General features: G+C 30.6%; 1 protein-coding gene across 1 annotated transcript; it reads left to right on the forward strand.

The window, feature by feature from the left end:
- The first annotated feature begins 4216 nt into the window (after positions 1-4216).
- LOC105133003 (membrane-associated kinase regulator) lies at positions 4217-5830 on the forward strand. Its single transcript, XM_011036776.1, has one exon. It carries the CDS (start codon positions 4708-4710, stop codon positions 5437-5439), a length of 732 nt encoding a protein of 243 aa, XP_011035078.1. The 5' UTR covers positions 4217-4707; the 3' UTR covers positions 5440-5830.
- Positions 5831-21877: the final 16047 nt, after the last annotated feature.

Consider the following 21877-nt stretch of genomic DNA (forward strand, 5'->3'; position numbering starts at 1 on the left):
TTAAGAACATAAAATTGGAAATTGGAAATAATAAATTATTTTTTACTTTTGATTTTAAGTTTTTCAACAACTTACATCTATTCTTATTTTAAATTAATCTAAAATAATTTTTATACGTGATAATATATCACACTATGATCTGTTATTATAAATATCATGTTTGCACCGAGTAAAAAGAAATAAAGTCTTAAAAATATAAGATTGAAATTTAACAATAATAAATTACTTTTACTTTTCATTTTAAATTTTTCAACAAGTAAATATCTTATTTTCACTATTATTTTAGATTAATCTAAAATAGTCTTTATATGTGATAGCATGTATACCATAATGTGTTACTATTTAAATTAAAATATATATATTTTTTGGTATGATTAGAATGCATGCTATGTTTGTAGTTGGATCTATATTGCAAATTTATTTAATTGTATATTACATAAACTAAACAATTTTGATCTCTGGTTTAATTAGCTCACATTTAACAATCATGTTGTTATAATATCTTTACTAGATTAACTTGATATAAAAGGGAATGAGTATCTAAACTTGTCAGGATCATGCTTCAATGTACAACACGTAATGTGCAAGAAATTACTATGTCGTCAATTTATATCACGTGTTAATTATGTCACTTTCAGTGAAACGTATCACAGACCACACAATTATTATTATTATTATTATTATTATCATCTGGATAATACCTAATCATTTGTGTGTAGTTAGCATTGCACCCGGTGGAAATGTGAGGAGAGCGTGACTGTACCAATAATCAAGGGGGAGAGAGAGAGAGAGAGAGAGAGAGAGTATGGCTGAACACTTTATACCTCTTCGCAAAATGTTCGGTGTTAATTACTAAAGCATACCGAATAATTGTAAATACATAAGCAGGTTTAGTGTAATAATATTATATTTTATAGTTTTATTAGTGAAATAATATTAGGTTTAAATAATTGTAATTATAATTATTTAATGGAAAAAGCAACAATTAACTACTATACTAAATGAACTGGGTATATCTGTAGTTCCTTCACTCTTTTTTGTAAGAGTGGAGTAGCTGGATTTTTTTTTAATTGAATAATTAGATGAAATTAGATTTGAAATTGAGATGAAAAAATAAAAATAAAAATGACTAGAATATAAAACATGGAGAAATTATATTGTTAATCCTAGATTCACAACAATTTTTATTTAATCCCAAGTTTATGTAAAAAAATAACCAAAGAAAAAATAACATAATCGGTTATCAAAATTTTAGTAATAAAATTAATTGTTATTTAAAAAACATTTATTTGACAAGAAAAGTTTATCAGTAATAATTTTTCATTCTAAATATGACAATATAGATAGATCAAGATCAATTTTGATTTATAACATTTGATTTATTTTTATTTTTTGAATTATTTTAGGTAGTTTTAGGGTTATTGAGTGGTTTTTATTAGTTATTATGATGTTTTTTAGATTTTTGAAATTATTAGAGAAAAAAATCATAAATAGTTTTTTGGCCATCATGTATCACGGAAAATGTAAGCAACAAGTCATCAATTAATTTTTAAAAAATAGGAGTGGAAAAATAGCCTAGCATGTTTTTTTCATTAATTTAAGTTTATATTTTTTAAAAAATTATTTGATTTAATATATTATTAGTATATTAATTTATTAAATTAATTAATAATATATTTTATTTTATTTTATAAAATACCATTTATTTTTTACTTTGGTTTTGAATAAGAGTATATCAATCTTTTTATAATATTATAAAGTTTTTTTTTTTTTTTACAACTTATCATTTGTATCCCAGTAAAAAAAATACATCAATGAAAAGTTAGTCTGATAAATTTAGTTTATTTATTTATTTATAAATGGGTACAAAAAAGATACCTTTGTCATTCATTAAATAAGTTATACATATTGATTTAATTATTTTTTTTGTGATTTTTTATGAGCCATATGCATCAAAAGGGTGCATGTTAAATAAGTTATACATATTGATTTAATTAATTTTTTTGTGATTTTTTATCAGCCATATATACAATTTCTAAAAAATAGAATTTAATCCTAATTGACTTTATCAAGAAAGATATTTTTTTATATCAAGATATTAATTGCGAGATATTGAATTAACTAATCAGTTTTATTTTATATCTTAATACAAAAAAAGAGATCATATATTTGTATATATTTATCAACTATCACAGCAGATGGGTAATATCCAAAATAGCTATATATAAGGTGCTAAGCAATTTGGGCAACCAAATATACGTACAAACCATATGTACTTTTGCATAAAATTTAATTAGTACTCTCCCTCTTTTGTATATATTTTTTACCTTGTATTAATTTTTTTATTTAAATTTAAATTAATACTCTCTCTTATTTTTTAAAAAAAATTGTTCATTTTTTTAAATAGTTATTATTATTCTGTGTTTTATATTTTTATAATGTTTCAAAGAAATTATTGTAATTTATATTTTTGTTTTGTTTATATATATTTTTTTATATAAATAAACCATATTTGCATGATGTATTTAAAAATATAATTATTTTTCATGAGAAAAATAACCTATAAGATAAAAAAAAATGCATAAATTTAAAAGAAAATGAGTGTTAAGTATTAGCATACTTGTGTAAATAATATTAACAATTCATTCACAGTTGATGAATTCAATAATTTTTAAATTAATTTTATTAAACATAAATAACACCTTTATAATTTTCAATTAAAGAAATATGATATAATAAAACAATTCTATGATGTTGCTACATTTCTCAACTAAGTTGAAAATAAACTTGTAAATAGTATTAACAATTCTTTCACAAAAATAATCTCTCAACATATATCTTTATATTTTTTCATTAGAATATTTTTTTATTACAAAGAAAAGGCTCAAACGTTTTCGAAATCAAGACTTCTCAATTAGAAAAAAAAAAAACTAATACCATATATGGAAAGTAGCCAAATTCTCATGAATCTTATATAGATTATTTAATTCTTTTTGTCTTTGAGAATTGAGGATTAAACTTAATATTGGTAAAGGAAAGTTGGTTCTGAAAAGTCATGTGATAGTATGGTAGCAGAGGTAGGATAAAATTTATTTATTTTTAATTTAAAATTATTTTTTTATAGTTTTAGATAGTTTTAATGTATTATATTGATAATAAATTTTAAAAAATAAAATTTTAATGTATTTTAAAAAATACTTTAAAAAACAATAATTTACTGCACTTCTAAATACCCCTGATATCCTAATAATTTTTGCAAAGATAAATTCAGGTAGAAATCCTGTCTGCCAGCTCGCCAGTCTTGCATGATAAAATCTTAAAAGAAACTTTACAAGTCGCTGAGGTTCTTGGATGTTTTTCAAGCCTTCGCAATCCCTCCAGGGGCAGAGACTATACTGTACACTTATTTTGCCATTGTCTGCGGGCAGTGACAGGATGATTTAGACTGTGGGGGATCTCGCAGACATGGGTTTGATTGCTTGTATGATCCACCAGACAAATCTGTCAGAAAACAATGGTCATTCTGTTCACAGCTATCATGGAGATGGAGGTGGAAGTGGTGGTGGTGGTTCACCTGCAAGCTGATGGTTTGATAGCACTAATTTATGTTGTGTTTGTAGACAAAAATCACCACCCCCACTTTTCCTCTTTCTTTATTTCTTAGCTTAATTCTCACTTCAAATCTCCCTCTTCCATCAACAAAAGTTAGAAGTGACCATAATTGGCAGCAGATTATTATTTTTCTAACTAAATTATTGTCCTATAATGAGATAAAATCTGTCTAACATCTTTATGTGGTGTGTGAACCTGATCATCATTGACTGCAAGCTCATGACTCTAATTCAATTTATTTTCTTTCTAGAATACCATTTTGATTATATGTTAATCTAGAAAGAAAGCAGGCATATCTCATTATTTTCTACAACATTATAATAGTTACAGTGATGACTGTTCGGTAGTGTGACAGTAAATGATTTTTAAAATAATTTTATTTAAAAATATATTAAAATAATTTTTTATTTTTTAAAATTTATTTTTAACATTGTAATATTAAAACGATTTAAAAACATAGAAAAAATAAACAAACTATTAAAAGAATAACAGTCATAAGCCATAGAAGGTTAAGAAATTAAGTTGTCGTTTCTGAAACTACAGGGACTACTAAGCTATTATATTTGCTAAAACTACATGAACTAATTATTACTTATTTCTCATAACCAACAGCATTCAAGTCTGATTATTAGTGCTGAAGTCTCTCGACACGTCCTCTTGTTATCTCTTCTCCCTGTAGTGAGTAAACTTGGTCTCCGTCCCTACCTAAGATCATTTACCACATATATAGTTCGTAGGCTCCTTCATCTCTCCATTGGATCCTGGATTAGCTATTGCATTCTGTTTCCCCGTCCTTGTCTTCATTTTTCATTGATACCCCAATAATGAATTGCCTTTTCCTGATACTCTTCAGCGCTCCCTTTCTAAATTTTAAACACCGAAGTCCTCATATTATCTGCTTGTTATTATGACTTTTAAATGTAGCTTTTGTTAGGGTCCAGTTTTGAAGCTCCTTTCTTGATAAGAAAACCTCAAAGTTGTCTGGCTGTCTTCAATTCTATCAGGACATTGGTTCTCTTGTTTCTTGATATGATCACTGTTGTTGCTACTGGGTTTGAATGATTTTCTTGGCTTCTTTGAAGGGTAAATCAAGAAATGGCAATTGAACTTTGCTCGGATAGTTCTGCTGGTGTTAGTCCAAGAATTTCGTTTTCTCATGATCTTTGCATATCAGATATTGTTCCTGTTGAACATCGTCCTCTGCGACCAAGTTCATTAGGCAATATTGATTTCGACTTCTGCGTCCGAAAGAGTTTCGATCGAGATTCATCGTCTGCAGATGAGCTTTTCTCTGATGGAAAAATTCTTCCTACTGAAATCAAGAAAAAGACGGCTTCTGCAAAACAAGTTGATCCATCTATGCCCCCAGGACAAGCCCTACGAGATGATGTTTCGAGTAATGATGGCTTCAAGAAAGATTGCTTGAATGAAATGAAGAGTTCAAGTTATGAAGAGGAATATCAGAAGCAAAGTTCAAAGTCATTTTGGAGGTTTAAGAGGAGTAGTAGCTTGAATTGTGCTAGTGGTTATGGAAAGAGTTTGTGTCCTTTGCCACTCTTATCACGAAGCTATTCTACTGGTTCTACACCAAGTAGTAAGCGAGCACCACTAACCAAGGACACCAATCATAAGCAGCATAGACAATCATTTCTCAAGCCATCACAATCGTCGTCTTCCACGAGTTATCAAAAGCCTCCATTGAAGAAGAATTATGGACCTTATGGCAACAGTGTTCGCGTTAGTCCGGTTTTGAATGTCTCATCAGGGAATCTATTTGGTTTAGGTTCAATCTTCTTCAATGGAAAAGATAAGAACAAGAAGAAGTGACTTGCACAATATGTGATCTAATTAGAAACTACTTTCAGCCTAAATTGAATGTTCTTTTTTTTTGGTGGATTGGTGTTTTTTTTACTTAATTTTTGTTTACTTGATTTGCCCTTTGAGTGGTACTAAAGATAGAAAATTTGAAAAGATCAGTGCCATGAAGACAGAGATTGAAAAGTGGGAAGGGTTTGAGGGACCAGGAAAGATGATCATATAATTTCAAGGCACATGGTTTTGGAGCAGAAAATGACAGGTAACAATTGCTTTCATGGTTGTCCCATTCTGTGTCTGCTTTTGGTATTTGCTCATACATGGTGTAAGTAATTTGATTTTGGTTCCTTCTTCCATTTTATACAAGATGAGATTATTCAAGTTTGTGGGAATGATTCTATTAGATGAATTGGTGTCTCATTGTTTCCGGTTGGGGAGATGATGAGCTGGTTGTTCTTGCTTGGAAGTTGAATATCTAAGACTAGTTTCAAGATGAATTTTCAACAACATGAAATAAATATGCCTGCCCAGCTCGCCCTTTTTAAGCTATGATATAAGGAAAATGATATTTGATTTTACTTGAGCCTCCTTAAATGTTCCTTTCTCAGAGGAAATGTTTCCAGTGTTGCGCTTCAATCAATTGGCTTCATCTTTTTCAATAGCAAATACAAGAACAGCAAGTGTCGTATGTATGTGTTAGTTTGTTGTTTTCTTTTTCCTCTTCCCTGCTTGGCAACTAGCTAGTTATCTTCAATGTTTTTAAGAAAGTCTACTGTATGAACTACATAGACAACATCTCAGACCTGAAAGAGCTGGTATTATGCGTGAAAGGGAGGCCCAAGGGAAGAGCTTAATAATGGCACATGTTGTGGGGCACAAATAAAGGCATGACCCTTATTTCATGCTTGTCCCAACTCCCAAGCATCTTGTATTCTTATCTCATGTTCATGGCGTCTACGCTTCAATATCGCTTCCTCTCCTCCGAGTGCTCATCAGTCACTGTCATGTTTTGCAAAGTTTTAAAATGGTATCTTCAGCTTTTGTGTTTCCATCTTAAAAAAAACTAGTAATCCTGCAACAACCGTGTGGATCCCAATTTTCACAACCATCCTTTCAACTACATGAGAGGCATTATGATTCGTGCTGTGAAGACTCCTACCTTATGCCAGAGTTATATGAAAATAGACCTCAACAAGCAATCTATGGTCTGCATTGACTTCTAGTTCTACCTAACATGTGATTTTAATTCATTTATACGTGCTACCATAACATTCTCTTACTAGTGCTAATGTGTGAGTCCCATCCACATCAAGCACCGCTTTTCCTATTAACCAAACCTTTCAACAATTTGAAAAGCTATATTATGAGAAGAGAAACCTGGCATCAATAGCTGTTTTTCCACTGGGGGTTGGAGCTTTGAATGCTATTCAGGGTAATGGTAATTCTAATGTCTGGTCCCGAGGCATCAGTTCTGCCCATGTGTAGCTACCAGCATACAGCAGGTGCGGCATGGTTTCATGAAGCACGATGTCCTGCACGACAAAATGTGAATTAAGAGACAAGATGCCCTGTCTGTTGGTGACTTTTTAACGCAGGTAGCAAAAGGTAGACAAATCAATAAATATGGCCTTTATGATGTTAGTAAAAAATGAACTGCTTCCATTTATCTTCCAGTGTTCATCAATCTTTTAACTAGCACTAACTTATCAGAGTTCCATTACAGTGCTTGTTACCGTTAAAGTTGTAACTTTTTCTCTAGTTTGAAACTGGATCCGGGAGTGAAAGAAAATCACAATGGACACACACAAAGCTGACAAGGTATGGATTGAATCTTGATCTGAAGTACTAGGTTTATAAACTGACAAGGTAGATGGGCTTGGATCATACACGAAGTTTCACCCATCTTTTTACGTGTTGACCACCCATTACCGCTCCAGCAACTCAGGATGCCGGACTCCTGACACCCCTTGTCGCAAACAGGAGTCTTTTCAAAAGTATTGCTATCGCAGTACTACACCGACTCTAAATATTACATTAGTCTTGATATTCAGGTAAATTATCATGCTAGATAACATTATTGAAAATATTTATACCATGAAAAAAAGTTTTCAACTTGTTTAAATTGTAAGAAAATAAGAGCAAGGAGCGAATATAATTTTTCTAAACAAAAGTATACATTTCTTCAAAACTAATTCTACTTATTCCATGCAATAAAAAAAAAAAAACAAATCATTCCCATCAAGATTACGAGAATTTTTCTCCTTCTCATAACTGTAGCTAATGTTTCTTTTTCATTATTAATGGGAGGAGGCCATTTATTTGATTATTACTTCCTATGGCCTTTCTATTCCTTACACTATTTTATTCCTTTGGTCCGGTTTTAAGAGCCTGCATAAAATTATAACTATAGAAGTGATAGTGATAATTCAAAGTATATTTTACTTAAAAATATAATAGAATAAAATATTTTTATTTTTAAAAAATTATTTTGATATTAATATATCAAAATAATTTAAAAATTGATAAAAATTTACTTTAAATAAAAAATTTAAAATTTTTAAAAATATAATTTGCATAAGTTATTGCAACGCCTCAAAAAAATTTGTGTGAATTGGACAAGAATGAGGCCTAACCTGGATTGAAATCTTATGAAATTGGACATGCAAGCCCAAATGGATAAGAGAAAGGTCCACAAAAGGAATTTAAAACAGGAATTAGTAGAAATGCTTAATTTTGGTTAAGGATGGTTCGAATTAGATTCTGTATATGAATTCGTAAGCAGAAAATGAGATCTAGTAGACATGCCTAATTTTGCGTTGACTTTAATGTCCACAGTCATAGGGAGCCTACAACTTTCCCCCTCCGTTTTAGTGCCACTGGAATGCTGTCATGTAATTTAGCTAGAAGCTAGGTTGGAATCAAAAAACAAATTTAAATCAACAGTGAATTATTTACCATTTTTATTAACCCTACCCTAATAGTTCAACCTTAAATCCTCTTTAACAACTCTTTTCTTTAGCTTATGTATAAAATTAAATCGTATGAAAACTATTTTTATATAAATTTGTTGGCTAAATAGATTTAATAAAAAAAAATAAGGTTAACCTGTTAAATTAGTAATCCGAGTTATGAACTTCATTGATTTGAATTGATTTTTTATTTTATCATATGATAAAAAATATAAAAATTAATTTATCATTAATTTAATATTAAAATATAAAATTAAATAAAAACTTATGCTATGTAAAGAGTTGTCCTAGATATGGGTCAAAACTATTAAGTTCCTGAATATTATATATGCAACGGAAATAATAAAACAAATTTTTTTAGGATCTTTTAGTATCTTGTTAAATAAATCTAGAATTATTTAGAGATTTATTATCTGAAGATCTACGATTTTGAATAATTTTTTAAAGGTTGCGTTGTCACAATCCACAAATCCTTCAATTTTCTAGCCTCCAATGCTGATAATTTATACGAATCACAAGTAAGAAATCTTCTAAATTTCTATTTAAAATAAAGGGTTTGCTATGGTTGGAGTGCTAGTTTTCTATTTTGTAACTTACATAATTTTTTTTGTTTAACAGACAATCATTTAAAAATAAAAGGTATAATTTACTATTATCATAAAATATGACAAATCCTATAAATTAGCAAAATATCAATTTCTTTTTGAATAATATCCATATGTTAATTCATTAAAATATTAAAAATTAATTCAATTAAGTCCTTATTTAATTTTTATAGGTCTAGAAATATAATCTTTATATTAATTACATTCTAACTTTTAATTTCTAAAATATATTTTAATCAAGTGTCACCTAATTAAATCATCCTAGTTTAATTTATAATCAAGTTGTTTCTAAAATTTGTTTGAGCAAAAACTAGATTAAATTCCTTTCTAAATAACTTTAAAAACATATATGATGCATCAAGAAATTAAAACTTAATAAAATTCATAGAACGATGATATTCCAAAAAAAACTCCTTAATCACAACACTAATCCTTTGAAGTTATCAATCAAGCTCCTAGTTAATGTCATCTCTTCTAATCTCATCTCCTACTCCTATCCATTTTTGTGTGATCAAAGCCAGAGTTGAAAAATCTACATGTTTTTCGATTCGAAAATAAGAGCTTATCCACTTGGTTTGTACCAGAAAAGGGGGAAATTTTATATTGTGGAGTGGGTTTCCTTGCAAAATTGGGCCTAGAAAATGTCTTCAGCTCATGGAAAACCAGCATTTGCAAGCACCAATTCAAATTCAATGTGACATGACAAAATAACATCTTTGTTGGCACTAGCGTTTCCATCAATTACATTTCCTCATGATGATTTTCTGCTTCAATTTCATCATTGAACATTATATTTCATTTCATGTCTACATATATATATATATATATATATATATATATATATATATATATATATATATGTATGTATGTATGTGGATGCACGCACAAAAAAATAGTGGCCGAAGAAAAACTTACAAGTATAAATTTTTTAAAACACAAAAACGCCCTCATAAAAGCATGTTGGGTCTGTTGCTAATCAGACCCCACCACGACTACTACCAAGCCCTAGGCGTTGGGTCTAGTGCTGGTTAGACTCAGCCATAGATAAACTTGACAGTATATCTAATCTATGTACGTTGGATTTGGTGTTGCCTAAACTCAATAGATAATTGAATATAACACTATCAATTCTATAAATTTCTTAGAACACAAATACATCCTAATAAAAACGTGTTAGGTGTATCGCTAGCCAGACCCAACTACAATTAGGCTTGACAGTATGCAAAGCCCCAAGCGTTGGGTCTAGCATGGCGAGACCCAACCATAGATGGGCTTGGTAGTGTACTTAGCCCATACACATTAGATTTGATGTTGTCCAGACTCAAGAGATGATTAAGTCTAACATCATCAATTCTATATATTTTTATATAAAATTCATAAAAGAATTATTTCTCAATAAATATGCTTAATTAAACAAGTCTATACTCCACTAAGATTATTAGATGAATTAAAGTCTTTCATGGCCAATTATTTTTTCATTTTCTACCTGGATAAAATGAGTTGAATACATCTCATATTGTAACTCAAAATATCACAAAGATAAAGTTGCACTGTAGCCATTTTTCTTTATAAAAGGACAAAACTCATAGAATATAAATATAACATGAGACCTTTAAAACAAATGTTCAAAATTTTTATTTTCTACTATATATATATTTAAAGTATTTTTTCTAGAATATTATTATATTTTTCTTAAAAAAAATATTTATTTAAGCATTGAAGAGTCCTCACCTCTATTAAAATAGATCTTTTATAAATATTAGCCACATGACATCTTAGCTTACTAAATATTATAAATTATCAACCACCTAGAAAAAATAAATAAATTTATTAATGCTAGTTAATTAACTGTTTATTGAATTCGATAACTCTATTTCTGAGTGACGTGGACTTTTAATCATCATCGTACCTTCAAAAGTCATTATTAATAAAGCTCTTGAGATTTGCATCAAGATGGTGCTGCCTGGCATGAGTTCATGCATATTGTGACCAATGTTCTTGCAAATAAGTCTAGTCCTCTCTTTTTCCTTCTCAATATATGGAGGAAACGAGACTTGCAGACTCCATGCTTGCTTTTAAAGCTTAAATAACCGGTGATCACAATTAGTAAGCTCAGCTCATGGAATGAATCTTTGCATTTCTGCGAGTGGTCAGGTTTTACTCGTGGACGTTGGCATCAAAGAGTTGTAGAGCTTGACCTGCACTCCTGCCAACTAGTGGGCAGCCTATTTTCCCACATTGGCAGCTTGAATTTCCTCATTGTATTAGACTTGGCAAATAATAGCTTAAGCCATAACGTTCCCCAAGAGTTAGGTCGTTTGCTTATGCTGGAGAGGTTGGTCCTCAGGAACAACCCATTCGATGGTGGAATCCCTGTCAACATCTCACGTTGCGCTAACCTCCGAGTCCTTGATTAAATAGAGGCAATTTGACAGGGAAGCTTCCTGGAGAACTTGGGTTATTATATGGAAGCTGCAGGTATCTATTTTTGAGCTTAACATATGTTGTTAGACAAATGAAAAGGTTTACGTATTTTCACTAGGTGCAAAAAATCTAAATGGCATGATCCCTCCATCCATATTCAATCTCTCTTCTCTCACTCTATTCTCTGTGCCAGGTAACCAGTCTTCCTCCTTACGTGAACTCTTCCAAACCTTCAAGTGTTTAATATTCTCACTAATCAATTCAGTGGACTAATTCCGAAAAATTCCTCCAATGCCTCGAATCTCCTTTCTTTTCAATTGGAAAGATCAACTTCACTGAGAAAGTTCCCCCTCTGTCAAGCTCCCATGCTTTGCAAGGTTTGGTTATTGGTGAGAATAATATGGGACAAGGTGAAGATGATGACTTGAATTTTGTCTTTTCGCTAGCAAATAACACCAGTTTGGAGGCTTTGGATGACAACAATTTCTTAGGGGTGCCTCCTGAAATTGTAAGCAACTTTTCCACAAAGCTCATGAAGATGACATTTGTGAGAAATCACTTGCGTGGTAGCATTCCAATCCAAATCGGAAACCTCGCCAACTTGACTGGAACTATACCAAGATCTATGGTGAAACTACAAAAGTTGAGTGATCTATTAATTTCTTAATGGAAGCAAAATGTCAGGCAGGATGGAATCTTCACTGGAGAATACGACTTCTTTAGGTAGAATTAACATGGGACTCGATAATTTAGCGGGAAGCTTTCCACCAAGTTTGGGAAATTGGCAGAAGTTATTGTCCTTTGCTATCTCGCAAAATAATTTGGGCAGTCACATACCGAAAGAATTAGCTAGTATTGATACCTTATCAACGTATTTAGTTCTATCAGAGAATGAGTTGACAGGTCCCTTCTGACTGAAGTGGAGAAATTGATGAATCTAGGATATCTGTACGTTTCTAAAACCAGGTTTTCTAGCGAAATTCCTAGAAGTCTTGGTAGTTGCGTGAGTTTGGTAAGTTCGCATTTGGAGCAAACTTTTTGCGAGAGCCAATTCCTGACACTTTGAGTTCTTTGAGAGCAGCTCAAGATCTTAATCTATCCTACAACAACTCGACTGGCTAGATTCCTGAGTTCTTGGGAGACTTTAAGTTTTTGGAGAGTTTCGATGTGTCTTTTAAAGACTTTGAAGGTCTATTCAAGGAGTTTTTCAGAATACAAGTGCAGTTTCTGTTCTCGGAAACAAGAAGCTTTGTAGTGGAATATGCCAACAAAGTCGAAGTCTTCCACCAAGCTGTTCTTGATAGCTGGACTTATTTGTGGCTTTCTCGGAGTAATCTCGATCAACTGTGTCTTACTTTTCTACTGCTTCAGAAAACCGTAAGATAATGAAAGTGTCCTGAGTGTTTGAGTGTTTAAGTAAAGAAAGAAAATAGAAGAGAATTAAACCAGCAAATTATTGCTACTGTTTTATTCATAAGAATGAAATGAATAGATTGCATTTAGTTCACAGCAATTCTTACATGTATATAGAAACAAAACAAATTGAAATGCTAACTTATAGCAATATATCATGTCATCATTTGTTAACAAACTAACATATAAACATATTCCTACAGACTAGAACAACATTTTATTGTTTGCAAAAAATTTAAAATAACATAATAAAAACAGGATCTTTGAGAGCTCTTGAAGCAATCTTCCACACTCATATTTGCTTTAGGAGTTGCAAACTCTAATATTTTATCTTAGAAACTCAAACTTGTTTTATGGAAGTGGTAAACAAATCAGCTAATTGATCTTTAGACTTGCTATAAATCAACTTAACATCACCATTTCTCTGCACCTTACATAAAAAAAATAAAGTTTGATGTTAAAGTGTTTGGTTTTTCTATGAAACACTAAATAGTAAGAGATTGCTATGGCTGCTTGATTTAATTGTTAACTGAGATTTTTGTTGCTTCTTCTTCCTTCATATGCAAATTATGTAATATTTTCTGAAGCTATAATGCTTAATTTACTGCAATAGATTGTACTACAATAACTTATTTCTTGGATGACCACAAAAATATTGATAATCCTAGATTGAAACAGAATTTAGAAGTGCTTTTCATGTCATCAATGAATCCATCTTAATCACTATCAAAGAAACCATGCAATCTTAACTCTTGACACTTAAAAAATTTAACACCAAAATCGCATGTCCCTTTGATGTATCTCAGAATTATTTTGGCTGCTCTCATATGTATTTCACTTGGACAATGCATAAAATGAGATAGAAGGCTTGTCGCATAAAGCATATCAGGTCTAGTTGCTGTTAAATATAACAAACAATTAATCAAACTTATGAATTTCTCTTTATCAACTCTGGTAGTTACATCTTCTTTGCTGAATTTGTCTTTTTGATTTATTGGAGTGGCTATTAGTTTGCAATTCTCCATGAGAAATTTCTTCTAGATTTCCTTTCAATATTTCTTTTGACAAATGAGTATTTTTTTCTTTGCTTTACTTTATTTCCATTCCCAGAAAAAAAAACTCATAAGACCAAGATCGGTCATTTTAAAAACTTGCATCATATTTTGCTTGAATTCTTCAACCTACTGTGTATTGCTTCCTGTCACTAAAATATCATCAGCATAGAGTGATATTATAAAAACATCATTGTTAATCTTTTTTACATAGAGAGTTGCTTCAGATAAGCTTTTCTGAAAGCCAGAACCTGTCAAATAGTCATCAATTTTGCCATACCAGGCTCTAGGTGCTTGCTTTAATCCATAGAGATAAACTTGGTCTTCTTTTCCTTAAATCATAAACTCAGCTGCATATTCAACATAAATTTCTTATTACATAATGCCACTTAAGAAAGATAATTTAACATCCAACTGGAATACTTTCCAGTTCTTATATGCAGCAAGAGCAAACAAAAATCTGGTGGTGTCGTCCTTGCTACAGGTGCAAATATGTATGAATAATCAACATCATAAATCTGAGCATACCCCTAGCCTAGCTTTATGTTTGTTAATGGTGTTGTCTACATTCAGTTTCGTCCTGAATATCCATTTCACACCAATGATATTTTTGTTTGGTGGTTTATCAACTAGTTCCCATTTACAGTTCTTTTCAATTATGGATATCTCTGCCTGTATTGCTTTCTGCCATTCTGAAATCTGTTGAGCTTCTTCATAGTCTTCTAGCAGATTGCTACATTACTCATTTGATAAATGTCTTCTAAAGATTTGGTGCCTCTAATTGATGAATCATCAATTAATTCATCCTACAATGAAGGTTTAATTTGATCTTCAAGCAGCTCATTTCTTTGTGAGTCTCCCCAGTCCCATTGTTCTTCTTCATGGAAATGAACATCTCTAGTAATGGCTATCTTCTAAGTCTGAGGATGATATACTTTGTAAGTTTTAGAAATAGTACTATTGTCAACAAGGATATCCAGCCTAGCCTTTTTGTCAAGCTTGTCCCTCTTGATCTATGGAATATGAACAAAAAATATACTGTCAAAGATTTTAAGAAAGCTTAGTAAAGGTTTGTAATTAAACCAAACTTTAAAAGGTGTCTTTTATTCTAACAATTTTGTTGGAAGTTTGTTTTGAAGAAAAACAACTGTGTTAGTTGCTTATGCCCAAAACATCTTTGGCAAATTCTTTTCATGTAGCATGCATCTAACCATTTTCATTATGTATCGATTTCTCCTCTCACTGACTTCATTCTATTCTGGAGTAGTGAGTTGATGTTCAATGTTGTAAGGAGCAATGAGTTGATGTTTTATACCTGCATCTTCACAATAAGATTGAATTCCAATGAAGTATATTCTTTATCATTGTCTGAACAAATGACTTGAATTCTACAGCTGCTTTAATTCTCCACATTCTTCTTGAATCTGTAAAAAATCCCAGTTACTTCTAACTTGAATTTCATAAAGAAAATCCAACACATTCTAGTGAAATCATTAATAAAAATAATGTAATATTGACTACCTTTTAGTGAAGGAGTGCTAAGAGGACCAGATACATCAATATAAATTATTTGAATTTTCTGTATAGACCTCCACATTGATTTTGGAAATGATTTCCTGTTTTGCTTACCAAACCGACAAGCATTACAATTTGGTAAGGAATCAGTGAATACAGGCAAACCTTTCACAACATCATGCTATTTTATATAGAGCATTCATTGTTGATAACAATGTCCTAACCTCTTATGCCATTTAGCTTTGTTGAAAAAGTTGTGTGCTCTTCCTCAAATGGTAAAAATGAAAAACTTTTGACTCTCATCTTGGCTTGCAATATTTTTTGTCCAGCAACATCAAAGATATAGCAAAATTGATTTTCAAAAATCACCTTTATACCTTTCTCTATTAATTGCCAAAACTCAACAAATTCTGATTTATATAAGATATATAGAGAACATTATAAATTATTTTTGTACCTGAGTTGTTATGAAGACAATTGTCCCTTTTCCTTTAGCTGTTATACAGTCACCATTTCTAATTCTGACCTTTGCAACTTTAGTGGATTACAGGATTCTAAAGAAACTTTTATAAAAAATCATGTGATTTGTACAACCAATATCAATCAGCTAGTGATCTACGGAGTTTTGAAATGAAAAACATTTTGCTACAATCATGTGATCTTCATCATCTTGACTAGCAACTTGAGCATCTTCTTCTTGTTTTTGAGGTCTTGTTCCACAGATAATTGCTTTATGACCAAGCTGGTTGCATTTGCTACACCTTGCATCAAGTCTCTTCTAACACTTGTATTATGGATATCCTATCTTGTTGCAGTGTTGACATGGTGAAAAATTTCTCTTAAGAAATTTTTCTTTGCTCTAAAATTGACTAACAATAATAGTTTTGCTACTACTTGAAGCCTAGTTTTTTTTTAAAAATTTCTTCTTATCAAAATCAGGATACTTGGCTTGTAAAACACCTTATGTAACACGGTCTTGCCTTATAAGTCTTCTTTGCTCCTAAGCTTGTAAGGCATTTAAAAGTTCTCTTAATGTAATCTTTGACAAATCTTTTGTATTCTCCAATGTAGTAATTAAAGCTTCACATTTTTCTGGTACTGTAACCAAAAAAATTTTCAACAATCCTAGAGTCTGTAAATGATGTTCCTAGCAACCTGACTCTATTTACAATTCCAAGCAATCTATCTTAGTATTCTTTTATGGTCTTAGATTCCTTCATTCTCTGCCACTCAAACTCTCATATCAAGTTGAGACTTTGCATTCCACAAATTCTTCATCTCTTACATATTCCTTCTTCAAATAATCTCAAACATCTTTCACTGATTTAAAAGACATATTTTTAGTGAAAATGGTTGTTGAAATACCAGCAAATAGACATGCCTTTTCTTTTGATTTCCTTGTTTTTCTTTCTTTATGATTTTTGATCCATAGTTGGATTATTTGGCAGCGACGAATGAACTTTATAAATCTAACGCCTCCAAATATGTTTTCATTCTCACTGTCTAGAGTGGATAGTTTTCTCTATTAAAGATAGGTGAAGAGATGTGAGAAAAACTTGTTTTATTCTTCATTACAGATCCCCTAACAAAATAGCTTTGATATTAATTGAAAATGTTTTAAGTGTTTTAGTGTTTAAGTAAAAAAAGAAAGTACAAGAGAATTAAACTAGCAACTTATTGCTACTATTTTATTAATAATGAAATGAATAGATTGCATTTAGTTCACAGCAATCTTTATATATATATATATATATATATATATATATATAGAAACAAAACAAACTGAAATGTTAACTTATAGTATCATATTATGCCATGATGTGTTAACAAACTAATAGATAAATAGATTTCTATAGACTAGGACAACGTTTTATTATTTACATAAAACTTGAAGTAACATAATAGAAACAGAATCTGACAATTCTTGAAGCAATCTTCAAAAGATAATAATCTCGATCTCCTCTTTCTCACTTCTCACCTCTGATTCTTAATGTATTATCACCCTCGTAGCCTTATCCAAAACATCTCAAGAAGGTTGGCTAAAACTAAATGATCTTTTTGCTAACTGATCACAGTCTTGTATTATTTTCTTGAAGGATAAATCGACTTTCTCGTGGTACTTGTTTTGTTGCCTGCTATCTTCAATCTATGAAGTCCATCATGGTTGAACGTGCGATTATTCACATCATTAACGGCATTGGAAGTGAAGTCAAGGAGTTAGCTGCTGCTATTAGAGCTCAAGACACTCCTGTCTCTTGCTAGGATCTTTCTGACAAATTTATCGATTATAATGAATTTGTTTTTAAGAAAAAAGAGGAAAATCAGATTAATTTATCTACCATCACTATGAAATACTACAGTAAGCGATCCAATAACCAACAAAGCAATTTTGGCAGCCCTTTTAACCTCAATAACTTCGCTTGCAACAATCCTTCCTGTAGTAGGGAATCAATCTAACACTAGAGGACAGAATGCTTCACAATCATTCTCCAACAACAGATCGATGCAGGTTTCCTAAGTGTCAATATTGTGATTAGCTGGGTCATTTGCTCAAAAGAATCCCCAAATGCAAGTCTCTATACTTCAAAATGGTGTTGCAACCATACTTATTCTAGTCCTTCCTTCTCTTCTCGTAGATAGCTAGTTAGCTTTGTTGCATATCATCACATTACATGTAATGCTGGCAATCTCTCTCTTCTCTCAGAATATACTGGCCCCAATGAAATAATTGTTGGTGATGGTGCAAATTTGTATGAATATGGCTCATGGAATCCTGTTCAATAAAACTCAGTTCTTCATCTCTGTCTTTCTCTCTTCCCAATGTTCTTCGTGTGCCTATTGTGCAACAAAACCCCATATTTGTGGCAAAATTTTGCAAGACTAATCATAGCAAAATCCCATTGAATCTTTTTCTTTCCGTTTTCTTTTACTTCAACACTCACAAGTTACAAGTCATCTTCAACTTGATCTATTATATAGTGATGTCTGGAGACCAGCCATGGTTTCTTCTACTATGTTATTTTCATCAATCATTTTACTAAATACATATGGCTTTATCCAATGAAAAACAAGTCAGATTAATTTCTACACTATTTTTTAAAACTCAAGGCAACTGTTGAAAATTACTTCTCACAAGAAATTTCTACTGTTTACTCTAATGGTTGTGAGGATCAAAAACAAAGAACTTTATTTGCCACATTTGGTATTACTCATCTTCTTACACCACCTCATGCACCTCAACACAATGAAGCTGCCAGGAGTCAACATCATCACGTTGTTGAAATTGGACTCACCTTACTTTACCAAGTCTTCATGACTGTCTTTTGCTTTTCAAACAAAGCATATCTAGCCAAACGGTTGCCTACATCCCACTTAGAAATGAAATCGCCTTTTAAAAAGCTCTATAATCAATTGTCTCATAAAAAAGATTTGCACTTTGGTTGCACGTGTTACCCTAGCTTCAACCCTACACTCAAAATAAACTTTAAGCTTTATCTTGTCCTTTTGTTTTTATTAGGTACTCCAATTCTTAAAGTGCTTATATTTATTTTAATAAAGTAACCAATAAGATTTTTATCTCATTTTTATTTTTTTTTCTAACACCAACTACACCTTATACTTTATCTACTAGTTGCATTACTCACGCGGTGTTGGAGATTATCTTTTTTATAAAAATATAAAAAAATTAAAATTTAAAAGTATTAAATTTTTTTATAAAACTATACTCAAGAGTTTTGGGTTTAACTGCAACACCTGACTTAAAAGTAATATTTATAATATTAATAATAATATTAAACTTACTTGATCCAAGTTTATGTGGGCCTAGCTACAACACCGAACCCAATAATATTAAATGTGGCTCTTGCAATAAGATCGTGTTATAAAAGTATGATAATTAAATAGATTAATTAAAAAGAAAACAAAAAAAACCAACAAGAAGAAAAAAACTAATGAAGAAAAAAAATTAAATTAATTGGGTTAATCCATAAAATATGGGATTCGTGTCATGAAAGTTTAATAACTAAATAGAAAAAAGTTAACGGGTTTACCCAGAATTAACTAGGTTAACCCATCAAACCAAGTTAACCCATCAAGCTCACGATACGTGTCATGAAAGTCTGATAATTAAATAAAAAAAATTAATATTAACAAACTAAATTAAACAAAAAAATTAATTAAAAAGAAAAAAATCCAGGTTAACTCGTCAAACCAGGTTAACCCATCAAACCTGGGATCCATATCATGAAAATCTAATAATTAAATAAAAAAATTAATATTAACAAACTAAATAAAACAAAAAAATTCATTAAAACACAAAAAAAGAGACAGTTCTATAATATAATATAATATAATAATAATTATAATATAATAATACAATATATTAATAAGTGAAAGGCGTGGGGAAGCTACAGTGCTTTCCAACACCTTTTGAAGTATTACTTAATATGTTTTTAGTTCAATATGTTCTTAGTTTGTAAATATGAATTATCAACTAGCTGTTATAAAATAATATAAATTATATTTTGAGATTTTATTTAATAAATTAAGGTATTAGATTGAGATAATTTTTTAACATGGTATAAAAGTCTTGATAACCAAATAGTTACGATTTTAAATGTTACCATTCTCATTTACTTGATAAAAATTAAGCACAAGATAATATAAACTTATACAAGTTTTAAGCTCAAAGGAATTTTATTTGAGGGATATATTAGAAAATAATATAAATTATATCTTAATACCCCACTTAACAATTTAAATTATTGGGTTAAGATGACTTTCACTTTAAAAAATGTATTAAAGTATAATATAAATCTTAAAATCTTATCAAACAATTTATTTTATTAAATTAAAATAATTTTTTAACATCAGCTACCTACCATATTTATATTACTCTTGGAACCTCCGTTGGTCATGTTTGCTCCATTAGCATTTACCCTAATAAAAGACATTTTCACTCTTATCTCTTTTTCCTGTAACTTTATGTCATTCAAAACACAATCACTCACTTGCTCATCATTTTCTAAATCTTGTTTAATTTCCTCACATAATCATGTATCTCCTATTAAAATATAATTTTTTAAAAAATTATCATCTCATATTTATTTTATGATTTTAGAGTTATTAAAAATTTATATAATTATTAATTTTAAAATTTTAAAAAATTAATTAAGATAAACATAAACTAACTCGAACACCCTAAAAAAATCATAAAATAACATCTTTAAAAAAGTGTATTTATAATGCTACCAAAAACCCTGCCACATCACTTATAAAACCAACATATTCCATCATTGTCCTCAAATATCCACAATGGCAAGCCACCATTGATGAGAAGTTCAATGCATTACTCTGTAATGGCACATGAAATCTTATTCCTCCTCAACAACATTAATAAAGTAACAAATAAATTTTTTATCTCATGTCATGTGGTGCTTAATGAACTCTCATTTTCTTTTTCTAACACTAACCACACCTTATAGTTTATTCATGTCTCCTTGATTTACAGGTATTGATTGTGAACCAACTACCTATCATATTTTTACGACTCCTGGAACTTCTGTTAGTCATCCCTGCTCCACCAGAATCTCCTCCATTAAAAGACACTTCCACTCATATAATTTAATCATCTTACTCCATCTCCTCATCATTTTCTAGCTCTCTTTCAACTTCATTTTAAATCTCAGAATAAAAGAACTTTATAAGTTGAGATCTATTATCATTTTAAACGAGGAATAAATACCTTTTCCAGTCCAGTACTTTAGGCTTAAAAGTATCTTTAATCCTTATTTGAGTTCTAAGTAACTTTCTTAAGTCCCATGAAACAAGCAGTCCAAGCAAAGCTTTGCTTTTTCCAAAAGAAACAAATAGTAAGAGACTGTGGAAGAGCTGGATTAGCTGCATCTAATACCTACCAAGATTAAACATAAAGCCACTTTTAACCACTAGTGGGAGCTTAATTAACAACTTATCAAATCAAACAGTGATCTCACCATGCCGACATGACACAACATCGAGCACAAACCAAAGGATGTGGTGGTTTTAGCTGTCCTTTTCCATTACGTATAAATAGATGAAACAGGCCGAGGTCCCTGTGGACGTTCCTGTGTCCACATTCCTATTCTCCTTTTACTTACGAGATTGACGAAACTTAGGAGTAAAAGGTAGCTGGGCAGTAATTTGAAGAGGTGTAGTTTAAGTTATTAGATTTTGAATTTATTTTTAAAAAATTATTGATTTAAGTTTTATTAATTTTAAAAATACTAAATATTTATTTGATTATTAATTTTAAAATTTATAAAATTAGTAAAAAAGCGCAAAACTGACTTAAATTCTCACATTAATTAAAAACAATTAAGTAAATAGGTGGGCAACACCAAATAGGATGGTCCTCCTGACCAGACTCAAGACCAGAATTATTTATCTTGTCCCATGCATCTGGGTTTCTGGAAATGGTATTGACAATTGCTCG

This window comes from Populus euphratica, unplaced genomic scaffold, assembly GCF_000495115.2.
Source record: "Populus euphratica unplaced genomic scaffold, PopEup_1.0 scaffold99.1, whole genome shotgun sequence".
NCBI classification, from domain to species: Eukaryota; Viridiplantae; Streptophyta; class Magnoliopsida; order Malpighiales; family Salicaceae; genus Populus; species Populus euphratica.